The sequence below is a fragment of the Dipteris shenzhenensis genome, chromosome 1, assembly GCF_047967505.1.
Source record: "Dipteris shenzhenensis isolate YYH24624 ecotype China chromosome 1, Dip_SZ_1.0, whole genome shotgun sequence".
Lineage (NCBI taxonomy): Eukaryota > Viridiplantae > Streptophyta > Polypodiopsida > Gleicheniales > Dipteridaceae > Dipteris > Dipteris shenzhenensis.
The window spans coordinates 21,871,911-21,884,471 of NC_141596.1; the positions used below are offsets into that span (position 1 = coordinate 21,871,911).

Here is a 12,561-nt window from a genome sequence, read left to right on the forward strand (position 1 = left end):
GCTAGTTTCAAGATGCAAGAGATAATTGATATCATGGGAACCTTCAAATGTTTAAATTATACTTATAGAGTGCCTATAATCATGAATGAGTGATAAAATTTTAGAAAGCTATATGTAGAACACTTATATATGGGATAATTCAAAACTATAAAAAGCTTGATTTAATGCACAACCTTTTTTGAGAGTTGAGATTAAGAGCACTTAATCTCTTTTAGTTGTAGCCTTTATTGTGATGTGGTGACTTTTGCCTATGATAAAATTTTAGTGTTGTTAAGATATGATAGTTTATGGCTATTATGTGTAGTATATAAAGATGCTTATTTATGAAATGTAACTTACAATGCAACCCATTAGGCTAACTACTCAAGTATGAATTGCTAAATCAATCTTGCTGAAATGATTCTTTAACAAACTTTTGTCAGTCTTAGATGTTTGATATACTTATTCAAACACTTCGCATAAAATGTAACTTACAATGCAACCCATTAGGCTAACCACTCAAGTATGAATTCCTAAATCAATCTAGCTGAAATGATTCTTTAACAAAATTTTGTCAGTCTTAGATGTTTGATATACTTTTTATACTCATTGAAATCGGTTTTATTTTGAGATATACTAGACAAAGTGTCAAATTTGAGACTGCTCGAGTGAAAAATTGTATTATCATACATTTGTGAGCATTTTGTAATCATGTGTAATGGGTTTTTGTACTCCTTTTATTTTTATAAAATAGTCTTATGACTCTACCTTAAGCTCAAGATAGGGAATTGTCGAAGACACATTTACACCAAGTTGTTTTTTTTGCCAAAATATTAAAAGGACACTTTTATGTCCTGTTATGCTACCAAACTAGTGATAAAGTCCCTTTATTAGGTTGTTCTTAGAAAGCTTGATGTCGATGCAAAAAAAGAGAGCATTATAAGGAGGTTAACCAAGCACAGAGGTATTTGGAAACTCAAGTCAAACCCATAGAGTAATAAGCAATACCTCAATATGGGGAAGAGGGAGTACAAATAAGCACCCCTCCACCCCCCTCTTCCCCTTGCCCCTCCGCCCCCGGCGCTGGCTTTGTCAAATCCTACACACCCACATTTTGTAAACCAAACAACAATTGAAAGGAAAACATGAGTACACGACCCTAAAGCCTCTAGTGGTAGTAAACCTACCCAAAGTTCTAGAATGGTTGGGCTTAGGGTATCTAGTGCCATAAGTACATGACCCCAAAGCCTTAGTGTAGTTACATGCCCCAAGGGCAGTGGTGATAACGTTGTAGGCCATTCGCATGCTAGAACACATAAACTGAAATAGAGACAAATTTGGTAAAGGCCTTTGGCAATTGGAAGTGAATAAAAGATGAGTGGAAACAATTAAGAAATTTCATGACCTTGTCAACCATCATATTGACTCTTGTTAAAGGGACGCTCAATGGTCATCATGGAGGAGATCTTAAGAAACTCAGATGCAAAAGACAAGCACATTGTTGTTGTTGCTGCCGCAAGTCGATCCCTGGGCGTGCTCTTCCAACTGGCATTAGGTGGCCTGAGGATGGTTGGTGCAGCTCTAAGTTGGGGTTGGTGCACCTCTAGCATGATGGAGATCCACATCTGAGGTATTTCACTCCTTAGCTTGTTTGGTCGGACTGGGATCCAACTTTGCATTAGGAGGCGGAATGGCGGTTGGTGCAGGTGTAAGGTAAAGGGGGTAAGCATCCGGGCAGCAGAGAGCGACGGGTTAGTTGAGTGGGGATGCTGGGGGGAGGGGGTGAGAGGGGGCGGAGTGTCTTGTCGTTGGAGCTACAGGGGACAATGTGAACGGAGAAAAAGAGAGCGAGAGAAAGAGAGAGGGAGAGAGAGAGAGAAAGAGATAGAAAAATCGATAGATAGATAGATAAAGAGAGCTGGCGGGGATAACGTGCGTTGGGGCAGGAGGGGCGTGAGACGGTGGGAGATCACGGGAGAAGATTTTAGTGGGGTGGTGACGAAGCGGGCGGCGAGGTAAATTAAAGTTGGCGACCTTGCAGAGTAGCGAGAGCATGAGCGAGAGACAAAGAGAGAGAGAAAGAGAGAGAGATGGAGTCGGCAGAAAGAAGAGAGTGCCGGGAGCGAGGTAGGCAGTACGAATAGTGGGCGTAGTAGAGCGGCAGGGGAAGGGTCAAGAGGTCCATGCAAAGATGGATGTTGGCGTGACGGAGACAGAAAAATATCGTGGGGCGATGAGCTGCTACGCCAGGCTTTTTCGCGTGGCGGGTCGCATCACGGTTGGCTGATATGCTACGATTGCAATGAGCCAACAAAAGCAAAAGATCGTCGTCCAACATCCGCCAGCACAGGACGCCAAGATCGGCAACGACGGAGCTATCGAGGCAACAAGTCGTAAAACATCGGCTTAGATGCTTGCTGTTGAGTGCGGCAACCTCCGTCGTAAAAGTTCGGCATAGATGGTAAAACTTCGGCAAAGATGATTCGTAGAAAGCTGTGAGTCCGGCAACTTCCGTCGTAGAAAATCTGCAGGAGGTGTTTGCAACCGGAAAAATCAGAGGCGAACAATCAAACGGAAGCTCAACTGGCGTGGCAAAAATCTGATACGGCTCTTCGAATCTCCGTCGTTTTGCCCGACGTACGTCGACGTTACGTCCGCCGGGCTTATCTCCGACGTCGATCATCTTATCCTTATTCCTAATCATCTAACTTATCTGCTTCTTAAATCTTCTTTTTAACCATTTTCTTCGTCGTCTTCTTCTTCGTGTAAGCTCTCTCTCGGCCTCCTCATTCGCTTCCCACCAGCTTGTCAATCCAGCTATGGCGCCTCCTCCTCCTTTCTACCACCTCCTCCTCCTCTCCTTCTTCCTTTCCTTTGCTTCCTCCTCCCTCTCCTCTCCTTCATCCTCCCTCCCTCGCCGCCAAATGCTCTCCAATGGCTTGGGCCTCACTCCTCAAATGGGGTATTTCTCCTCCCTTCCCATCTCCCTCCTGCTTTTTCCTGTCTTCTATTCCGTTGAGCGTCCATTACAACATTTGCCCGTCCCTTGGCATGCCTTTATAATCGATTTTGAGAACCAAACGCCTTTGCCTCTCCTCACATTTTTATTGCACCTGCAGATGGAATAGTTGGAACCACTTCGGTTGCCAAATCGATGAGCAAATCATCCGCAATACTGGTACGTTTGCCTCCCTTCAGGACGTAAACGCAATTCTGGACGTTAAATTGAAGCTTTGTACATGGAAGTATAATGAAATGACTCCCCGCCGTCGGAAAATATATCTTTTTGCTTGTTCACATTGCACTAAACTTATGTTGCGGCAGAAACCAAGTCCAGAATCGATTTACAACTTCATCTTCGTCCCTGCATTCATTCGAATTGATGAATTCAATCTTTAGTTATGTTGAAACTCTGTATCTTACTAGATGGTCGATTACAAGCGCATCCTTTTACGTGTTATGCTTGCAGCCGACGCGATGGTTTCAACAGGGCTGGCTGCACTAGGGTACAAGTACGTGAACATAGGTAAGCTGCTTGACTGCGATTCTACACTGTCGATTGTGTCGAAATGTTTTAGGACATCCAGAATGCACGGAATCACAAAATACATTTCTGCATTTCGGGTCACCGGTGCACGTTACGGATGCATTTCATAATCTCTCAGCGTTCGACAGTTGTATAGAATTTATGGAGCATTGAGTTGTAATTGATCCTTTAACATTGAACAGATGATTGCTGGGCGGAACTGAGCCGTGACAGCCAGGTGAGTAACTCAATATTGAAAGTACGCGAGAAACTCAACCGAAAGTCTCGCCATAATTCTTCTCAAAACTTATTGCGAAACTTAACGAATGGTCGCACAGGGTAATCTGCAAGCAAGACGTTCCACGTTCCCGTCTGGCATCAAGGCTCTTGCGGATTACGTGCACGCGAAAGGCCTAAAGCTAGGGATTTACTCGGACGCAGGGTCAGTTGCTAACTTTTTCCAAGTTTGTACTGTATCTATCTCCCCTATTCGCATTACGTGGAGTTCGGTGCATCACAGATTCATGAAATCCGATTACGCATTGGTACAATGTGACTGAAGTCTGAACGAGATCGTTGTCTCTCAGATAATTTATCGATTTGATCTCGCGAGACTAATATTGCGTTAATTCCGCAGCTACAAAACTTGTCAAGGCCAACCTGCTTCGCTTGGGCATGAACAACAGGACGCCGCAACATTTGCTTCTTGGGTACGTCGGTCCTGCTGTGCTGAGATCCTTAAATCTAACCTGCATTGCAATTTTAGACTATCGAGCTGAGCAAATGTTCCAAATTCGAATGTATGGTTTCTCGTTGCTTGTCTCACGCGCGAAATGCGCAGGGAATCGACTATTTGAAGTACGATAATTGCAACAACGATGGATCATCGCCCGAAACGAGGTTGGCAGTCCCTGTCTTACGACATTCTATTTTCCGGGGGGCGATGCCGATTACATGGCAAAGTCTTTGCTGTTACTTTTCTCATTCTGCTCCTTGCAGGTACCCGGTAATGCGAGATGCCCTGTTGAGCACCCAGCGTCCCATCTTTTTCTCCCTCTGCGAGTGGTGAGCACTGAGAGTCTGAAACGTCCCGCCCCGCTTACATTTTTTAATCAGACGAGCCGTGCATGCGGAGTTTTGACAATGTATCCGTGGATTTTACCCCTGTCCCCTTTTGTTGATACCAGGGGGCAAGACAATCCAGCCACCTGGGCTCCCAAAGTCGGAAACAGCTGGAGAACCACTGGCGATATCAGCGACAATTGGGCAAGGTGAACGGAATCCATGGTTAAAAATTGTCACCGGTCCGTTAGCCCAAACTTATACCATGGTTGTGTGGATATGGCAGTATGACATCCCGAGCCGATCTCAACAATGTCTGGGCTTCGTATGCCGGGCCTGGCGGATGGAACGGTGATGTCGGGACTCCGAAGACTTTGCTGCCGAAGCATCAGCTTTTTCTTTCGCGTCGGCAAGAGAAATATTTTTCATCATGTCCAGCTAACAATCAATCTGGCTTCTGCAGACCCGGACATGCTAGAGGTGGGAAACGGAGGCATGACGACGGAAGAATACCGGTCGCACTTCAGCATATGGGCAATAATGAAGGTTTCCAGACTACTCTCAGCTCGTTTTCGCTTTCGATTGATCGCATTTGTGCTAGCTAGATGCTCTCATGGGGCAATCAAATATGTATGCCAATGCTTCTAACACGTAGTCGCTTGGTTGTGTGTCTCATTCAGGCTCCGCTTCTCATCGGTTGTGATGTTACGAACATCGGAAGCGACAATCTCGCGATATTAAGCAATCCCGAGGTTATTTCTGTGAACCAAGGTCAGTAGTTATATTAGGCAAATCTCGACGTCTTTGAGGGATAGTTTGCAGATGATCTAGGAGGTTTGCTGATCAAATGCTTGGGTTCCTCAATGTGTTAAAAACACAGATTCACTAGGAGTGCAGGGAAAGAAGGTAAATCAGAACGGAAATCTGGAGGTAAGCCGTAACCGATACTATGTGCCTAGAATATGTCGTTTCAAATAATTCTCATTTGCCGGAAGCTGGCTACCACAAATAATGCGAGAGGACGTGAATTGTGGCAAATTTACAGGTATGGTCTGCGCCATTATCAGGGAACAGGGTAGTGGCAGTATTGTGGAATCGTGGAGATTCACCGTCTGTGATCACGGCCCAGTGGTCGGACATGGGTCTAGCGTCCTCGGCAGTGGTACAAGTTCGCGATTTGTGGGAGGTAAGATCCACGCTTTGGGCTCATTTCAACGGAGGGCATTGTAGTGGTTCACCAGAGAATTCCCGTCTGCACCACAGTAGCCTTTCTGCTTAAACGCGCCATCAGATTAACTCATGTGTCGTGATAAGCATTTGCGTTTTCTTGCAGGAACAAGATTTGTCGACGAGCTATCAGGGCAGCTTGAGCGCGCAAGTAGGAGCACACAGCGTCAAGATGTTCATTCTCAAGCCCTCCAGCTAATGTCAAAAGTGGATCAATCCCAGCCGACTATATAATTGTGACATGTTATTCAGATCCGTCGATAAGTTCCGAAGCAGAAGTCCGGTAGATTAAATTAGGCATGGCCTTCTACAACAGGCGCGCGTAGCTACCGGGAATCTTCAACAAGACTAAGAAAATTTGTTGCCAAACCCACAACAAATTTCGTGGTAGGCAGTGTGGTTGTCAACCAATCAATGGCAGCTGCAGCATCGCAATCTCTATCGTTATTCTAACGCTTCAGGCGATCAACGCCGGAATAATTCTGTTGTGACAGATGTCCAAATGTAAATGTTTTTGTCTTCCCTTAGGCCAATCTTTCCTTCAAAACAAAGGCGTGTGTTAATGTGATTGGTTGGGTGCCAAAATGTGTATCTTAAATCTACAATTCAAAGTTCAGCCTCACAATTTGCCTTTTAAGTTTGCAAATTTCTTTAAGTATTTCGAAATCACTCACCCACCCACCCACCCTTTAATTTGGCCTATCAGAGCATACTATAGAATCTGGACATGTCGTAGGACCACTAGGGTGCCACTCCATCCGCATAAGGAGTGAGTTACAATATTGTTGTGAAGATCCAAAACCCATGTAAGTGCCTTGTTATTCATGCATTCTTGAGTTCTTTTGGAAACACTAGAAAAATCATATGGTTCCTCAAGCTTTATATTTTTGTAACTTTTTATGTGGACATGGCAATGGAAGATTAAGGGGAAAATCTAATCAAAATTCACATTACCATGTAGAGATAACAAGTTCATCCTAATTTGCTATGGGCTTTAAATAAAGTCTGCTTTATTCTAGGGTAAAACTAATGAAGATGATTTTGTTATAAATGAACACAAGTCATATAACAAGAGTGAACATCGGCAACAATGACAAGTCTTGCTAACTATGATTAAAAAAGGTTGTTCGAGACTTTGCATAAGACTTCAAGTGCCCTCATCTACCCTAAGAATCATCACCAAAAATTAATAGTGTAATAGGAAATTTTATCCAAAAGTTGTATGGTTGATAAATCTTGGTTTACTATAGTTTTGATCCGCTAGAACCTTAATCACTAATGAATATTGATTTAACACATAGATTACATATGCCAAGAAAATGCTTACCTATGATCGGAGAAAATATTCTAAAAACATAGAATAAGAAAACATACCTATTAAGCCTTAAAAAATAATCTAAAAATGCAACAAATGTTGATGCCTTTACATTGCTAACGCATTTGAGGATGGATACAATATTAATTGCTCATAAGTAAGTAAGATAGATAGGGTCCTCACATAAATCAAAGGTTATCTTATGAAAGGCTTTAGTACATACATCGTCAGTGTGATGGTGCATGGTAGTAGTATTCTCTCATCAAGGGAATACTTGTGATGTAAGGACTTTAGAGATTTTTCATGATGGAACAACTTCAGTCAAGTTATTTCATTTATGCATTGTATGAGTTTACACTTGGAGATACACCAACGATTGTGCCACCTTGTATAAACAAGACGATCACTCTTACATGTGATTGCTTCAGGTGAAGATCATCACTCATAATGTGGGGGATTTTTTACATGTAGCAATGGGCCACCTATACAAAGGTAATGGATATTGTAATGCTTTAAGTAGTCCTTGTTTGATCTCGTGATAACAAAGGATATGCATTGTATCAACGCTCACTATTGGAAGAATCTTAAATGCAAAATGTTAAGCCTACAATAACATGCATAAAGGATTGCTTGCGAACAACTCATTGGGTACCATAAACTTTACAATTAAAATCACAACATTGCAAGCAATGATAACTTTAGTTGGCCGTGACATGTGGCCTCACAAAATTCCCATCAACAGAAAGGGAAACCCACACGCTAATAAAATATGAAGAGGGGAGAGGAGAAGAGTGGAGATGAGGAGAGAGGGCACAGCTAGAGAGCACACCACAAATGACTAACTATACACTAGATTTAGTTGAAAATGTAGGATATATACTAACCCTTTTAGAGTTAGGGTTAGGGAATCTAACCCTTTCCTTTATAAACACCTATTTCATTAATTTTAGACTGGTGCACTGTCCAAATTCGTTTTGTGAGATAATTTTGGATAAAACATTTAAAAAAAAGAGGCTCTTATAAAACAAAACATTGAGTCAAAAAGGAACCATGTTTTTTTTACGGTTGTGCATCACACTAAGGCAAAAACGGTGTATAATGCGTGTTGCTTATGCAAAGCATATCCAATGGGAACAATACTTTGCATATGCCTCAACCTATGTGGTGTTGAGTTTCATGCAAAGTGACGTGCCCATGCCATAAGTACTTGTTCGAATAACACACCTAGGAATGCATTTTTGATGGTAGTGCATATCACAAGGATGAAAATGGTGTATACTGTGTAATTGACAATGCAAATCATATACGATGGACATAGTACTTTGAGCACACCTCAACCTAGGTAGTATTAACTTGTGTGCAGAGAGGTGCCCCCATCCGATAAGCACTTGTTTGAATAACACACCTAGGACCATGTTTTTTGACGGTTGTGCATGACACTAGGGCAAAAACGGTATTTAATGCTCCCTCGACCATGCAAAGCATATTCGATGGGCACAATACTTTGCATGCTCCTCCAAAGTGGGGGTATTGAGTTGTATGCAAAGTGGTACACCCATACAATAAGCACTTGGTCGGATAACACACCTAAAAGTGTGTTTTTTAATAGTTGTGCATGACACAAAGGCACAAACTGTGTTTTATGCATGATATACCATGCAGAGAATTTGCGATGGACACAGTACTTTGCATGTGCCTCAACCTAGGTGAAATTGACTTACATGCAAAGTGGTGTGTCCATCCGATAAGTACTTGATCAGATAACATACCTAGCGATGTGCATGACGCTAAGGTAAAAATGGTATTTAATGCTCGATCGACCATGCAAAGCATATTCGATGGACACAATACTTTGCATGTGCCTCAAATGTAGTGGTATTGAGTTGCATGCAAAGTGTTACTCCCATCTGATAAGCACTTGGTTAGATAACACACCTAAAAGCGTGTTTTTTTAGGGTTGTGCATGACACTGAGGCACAAACGGCGTATAATGCATGATCAATATACCATCAAGACATATCCAATGGGCACAATACTTTGCACGTGCCTCAAACTAGGTGTTATTGAGCTGCATGCAAAGTGGTGTGTCCATCCGATAAGTACTTGATCAGATAACACACCTAGGAGCGTGTTTCATTACGAATGTGCTTCACTAAGGCAAAAACGGTATTTAATGCCCAATCGACCATGCAATGCATATCCGATGGGCTCAATACTTTACCTGCATCTCAACCTAGGTGGTATTGTCTTGTTTGCAAAGAGGCACACCCATCCGATAAGTACTTAGTCAGATAACACACCTAGCAGCGTGTTTTTTTACGAATGTGCATAACGCTAGAGGAAAAACAGTGTATAATGCGTGATCGACCATGGAAAGCATTGTTTGAATAACACCCCTAGGACCGTGTTTTTTTATGGTTGTGCATCACACTAAGGCAAAAATGGTATTTTATGCTTGATCGACAATGCAAAGCATATTATATGGACACAATACTTTGCACACACCTTAAACTAGGTGGAATTGACTTGCATGCAAAGTGGCACGCCCATCCCATTGGTACTTGTACAAATAACACATCTAGGAGCGTGTTTTTTTACGGTTGTGCATGACACTAAGGCAAAAACTGTGTATAATGCATGATTGCCTATGCAAAGAATATCCGATTGGCACAATACTTTGCATATGCCTCAAACTATGTGGTGTTGAGTTTCATGCAAAGTGACGCGCCCATACCATAAGAACTTCTTCGGATAACACACCTAAGAGCGCATTTTTTTACTGTAGTGCAGTGTATAATGCGTGATTGACAATGCAAATAATATCAGATGGGCATAATACTTTGTGCACAATTCAACCTAGGTGGTATTGACTTGTCTGCAAAGAGGTGCCCCCATCTGATAAGCACTTGTTTGAATAACACACCTAGGTTCGTGTTTTTTGCTCGGGGGGGTCACTCGTCATATGTAACCCTATCACGTGAGTTCAACAGATGGGTTTTTATTAATTCAATTACTTACAGATTTATATATACATAAGGAAGTAATTTAATACCCAAAAGTTAATATACAGAAGGGCGTTTTGTATTAAAAATTATCCAGAAGTTTGCAACATGTGACATGGATATTTGCATAGAGTGGATTAATCTGCCATTGCCACCAGTAGGACCTCTTTTGGATTATGAGTTTTGCTTTGAACTTGTCCGAGATGAAGACTTTCAGGGTTGAGGGACTCTATGGTGTCTGGTGTTTGGGGTAGGGGTGAGTATATGGAAGAGATTGTAGTAGTTATAAAGGTAGTATAGTGCTCTATCTTTTTTGCAAAATCAACAGTAGACGTATCCTAAAAGCCTTGCCTTGTGAGTATATTGAAACTTTTTTTGTATGATGTACACCATTGAGTGATGAGGGAGTGTTGATGTTTGGCCTTCCATGTGTGTGAACCCTACTTTGATGTTGGTGATCATGCCAAGTATCACTTTGCAATCCTAGCCAACATCGTGGAAGCAAATGATTGGTGACTTGTTGCATGTTCTTATCAGCTCGTAGCTCACGCTTGCCACCTGTACTTGCCTTGCACCAGTGTTCACAAAAAACCTACAAAGCCTTACAATGAAACTACAAAATTTTAGGTTTCACCTGATAATTTTCTATTTGCAGGTTTATGGAAATTGTTCTTGTAAGTGTTTCATAGGGATTTGACTTGGAAGATCAAATATGCAATTTTTATGGGTTTTCATTCATAAAACATGAGTGTTTTTTAGTGCACTAGAATCTAAAATCAAGGTTTTTAAACCTTGCATGCTTAGCATATATAAAAAGGTTAATTTTATATAGCTTTATATAAATGGCTTTTTAAAGAGAGAGCCTAGTTGATGGAGGATCACGATAACCTGGTTTATGGAGGAGGTTCAAGATAACCTTATCTCCCTATAGCATATAAGGCTTTGCCATGCTAAGCCTCCTCTAAAATAATTTGAAAAGGATTTTCCCTCTTTCACTAATCAACCACTTCCACCTACTCCCTCTCCAACTTCTCCGTTCGTTGGCTTCTCGCTCCTCTGCACACCTACTGGCTGTCTCTCCCAAAATGATGAGACTACGACTTCAAGCTCAATACAATACCGAAAAGTCGAGTTCTTGATCTCTACAAGTGATTTTCAACCATCTATTGCAGATGCTTTAGTTCCTACGTCCCATGCTTTGCCTTGCAAGTTCTTCACATAATGACACTTTGGGCTTGTGCACTGTAATGCAGGTCCTAGCTCTTGAGTCCTCAAGCTGTTAGGTCTTCGATCTTGAGTCCTCAAGCTAACAACGATCCTTGAAGGTGCTCCTACCTCCGTTCTACAGGCAATTTGCAAATCAAAAGGTTGCAGTATAGAACGAAAGAATACTTCACGGGAGATCATGCTGCAGACTTTGTTGACGAGAATGCAGCAAAACTATTATCATAAGAAAGAAAGCGGCAAGAACAAGGTGGCTCCTCTTCGCAGTGTTCATGTTTTCACTACTAGGAGGGATGCTAAGAGTTCAATCCTCGCTGCATCTCTTCTACTAATTCGTGTTGTGTTCAATCTTGTTGCGTCTCTTCTACTTCGTGTGGTGTTAGCCTTGGCCCCTCTTTGTTTTGCTTTTGCGGTCCTTAATATGCTAATATGTTATTGTGTTTAACTCTTCTGGCTTTGCTTGATGACCAGAGAGCAGATCTTCTAGTCCAGCTCTCTACCCTTCTCATATTCTTGACTACATGAGAAATAGATTGGGCATAGCATTGATCTACCGTAGGCATTCTAGGTAATTGAATTTGAGGGATTGGATTTTTGTTTATCAAATCAAAAAATCTGGGGGGTAATAAGTTGGAAAACAGAGGTCAAGACTGCTTGCTACAGCCAACACTCCCTGGAGCGGAAGATTGTAAAGCGTATGCCCAGAAAACACACAGTCAAATCCCACTTCTTTCCTTAATGTGTATAGCATAGAGAGATACATACAGACTTAGATCTTTGAACAGTGCAACACTAGAGTAGAACAGTTGATCATATATTTGTAGATTGCTAAAAACAATATGGACAAAACCTGAAACAATAGAATGTGTTCAGTGTGCTACCCTCTAGCAGACAGGGTGTTGCCTAGATAGGGATCTCTGACCACCCACAACTGTCATCTACCTACTTCTAGCACCTTCGATCTCTATCAGCCTGCATGCTCTCCTAGAGCTTCAGTGGGTTGCGTAGTGATGCCCTGCAAACAGAAAACCTTGCTACTCCAGTGGACAGCCAATGGTAAGGCACTATTTGCGAGTAACACATTGCCCAAAATTTCTGGTTTTCAATGTAGACATCCATAGTGACAACTCAGATTTCTGAGTGGATTGAGATGGATGATTGCGTGAGCTCTTGCAAGATGGAGAGAATGTCCGTGGGGCTGCTCTTCATATTTCTCTCTGTCGGTT

At 42.1% G+C, this 12,561-nt stretch overlaps 1 protein-coding gene across 1 annotated transcript; it reads left to right on the top strand.

Moving 5' to 3' along the window:
* Positions 1-2,787: 2,787 nt before the first annotated feature.
* Positions 2,788-6,409, top strand: LOC147905535 (alpha-galactosidase-like). Its single transcript, XM_087380472.1, has 15 exons — positions 2,788-2,941; positions 3,099-3,157; positions 3,449-3,505; positions 3,709-3,743; positions 3,844-3,947; positions 4,143-4,215; positions 4,347-4,405; positions 4,505-4,570; positions 4,693-4,776; positions 4,854-4,918; positions 5,031-5,113; positions 5,248-5,338; positions 5,448-5,497; positions 5,613-5,753; positions 5,901-6,409. The coding sequence occupies exons 1-15, from the start codon at positions 2,799-2,801 to the stop codon at positions 5,991-5,993; spliced, it is 1,203 nt and encodes a 400-aa protein (XP_087236598.1). The 5' UTR covers positions 2,788-2,798; the 3' UTR covers positions 5,994-6,409.
* Positions 6,410-12,561: the final 6,152 nt, after the last annotated feature.

Coding starts and splice junctions, on each gene's coding strand:
- LOC147905535 (XM_087380472.1), top strand. CDS start 2,799: ATGGCGCCTCCTCCTCCTTTCTACCACCTCCTCCTCCTCTCCTTCTTC. Junction 3,506..3,708: donor GTACAAGTACGTGAACATAG/GTAAGCTGCTTG, acceptor AACATTGAACAG/ATGATTGCTGGGCGGAACTG. Junction 5,754..5,900: donor AAGTTCGCGATTTGTGGGAG/GTAAGATCCACG, acceptor GTTTTCTTGCAG/GAACAAGATTTGTCGACGAG.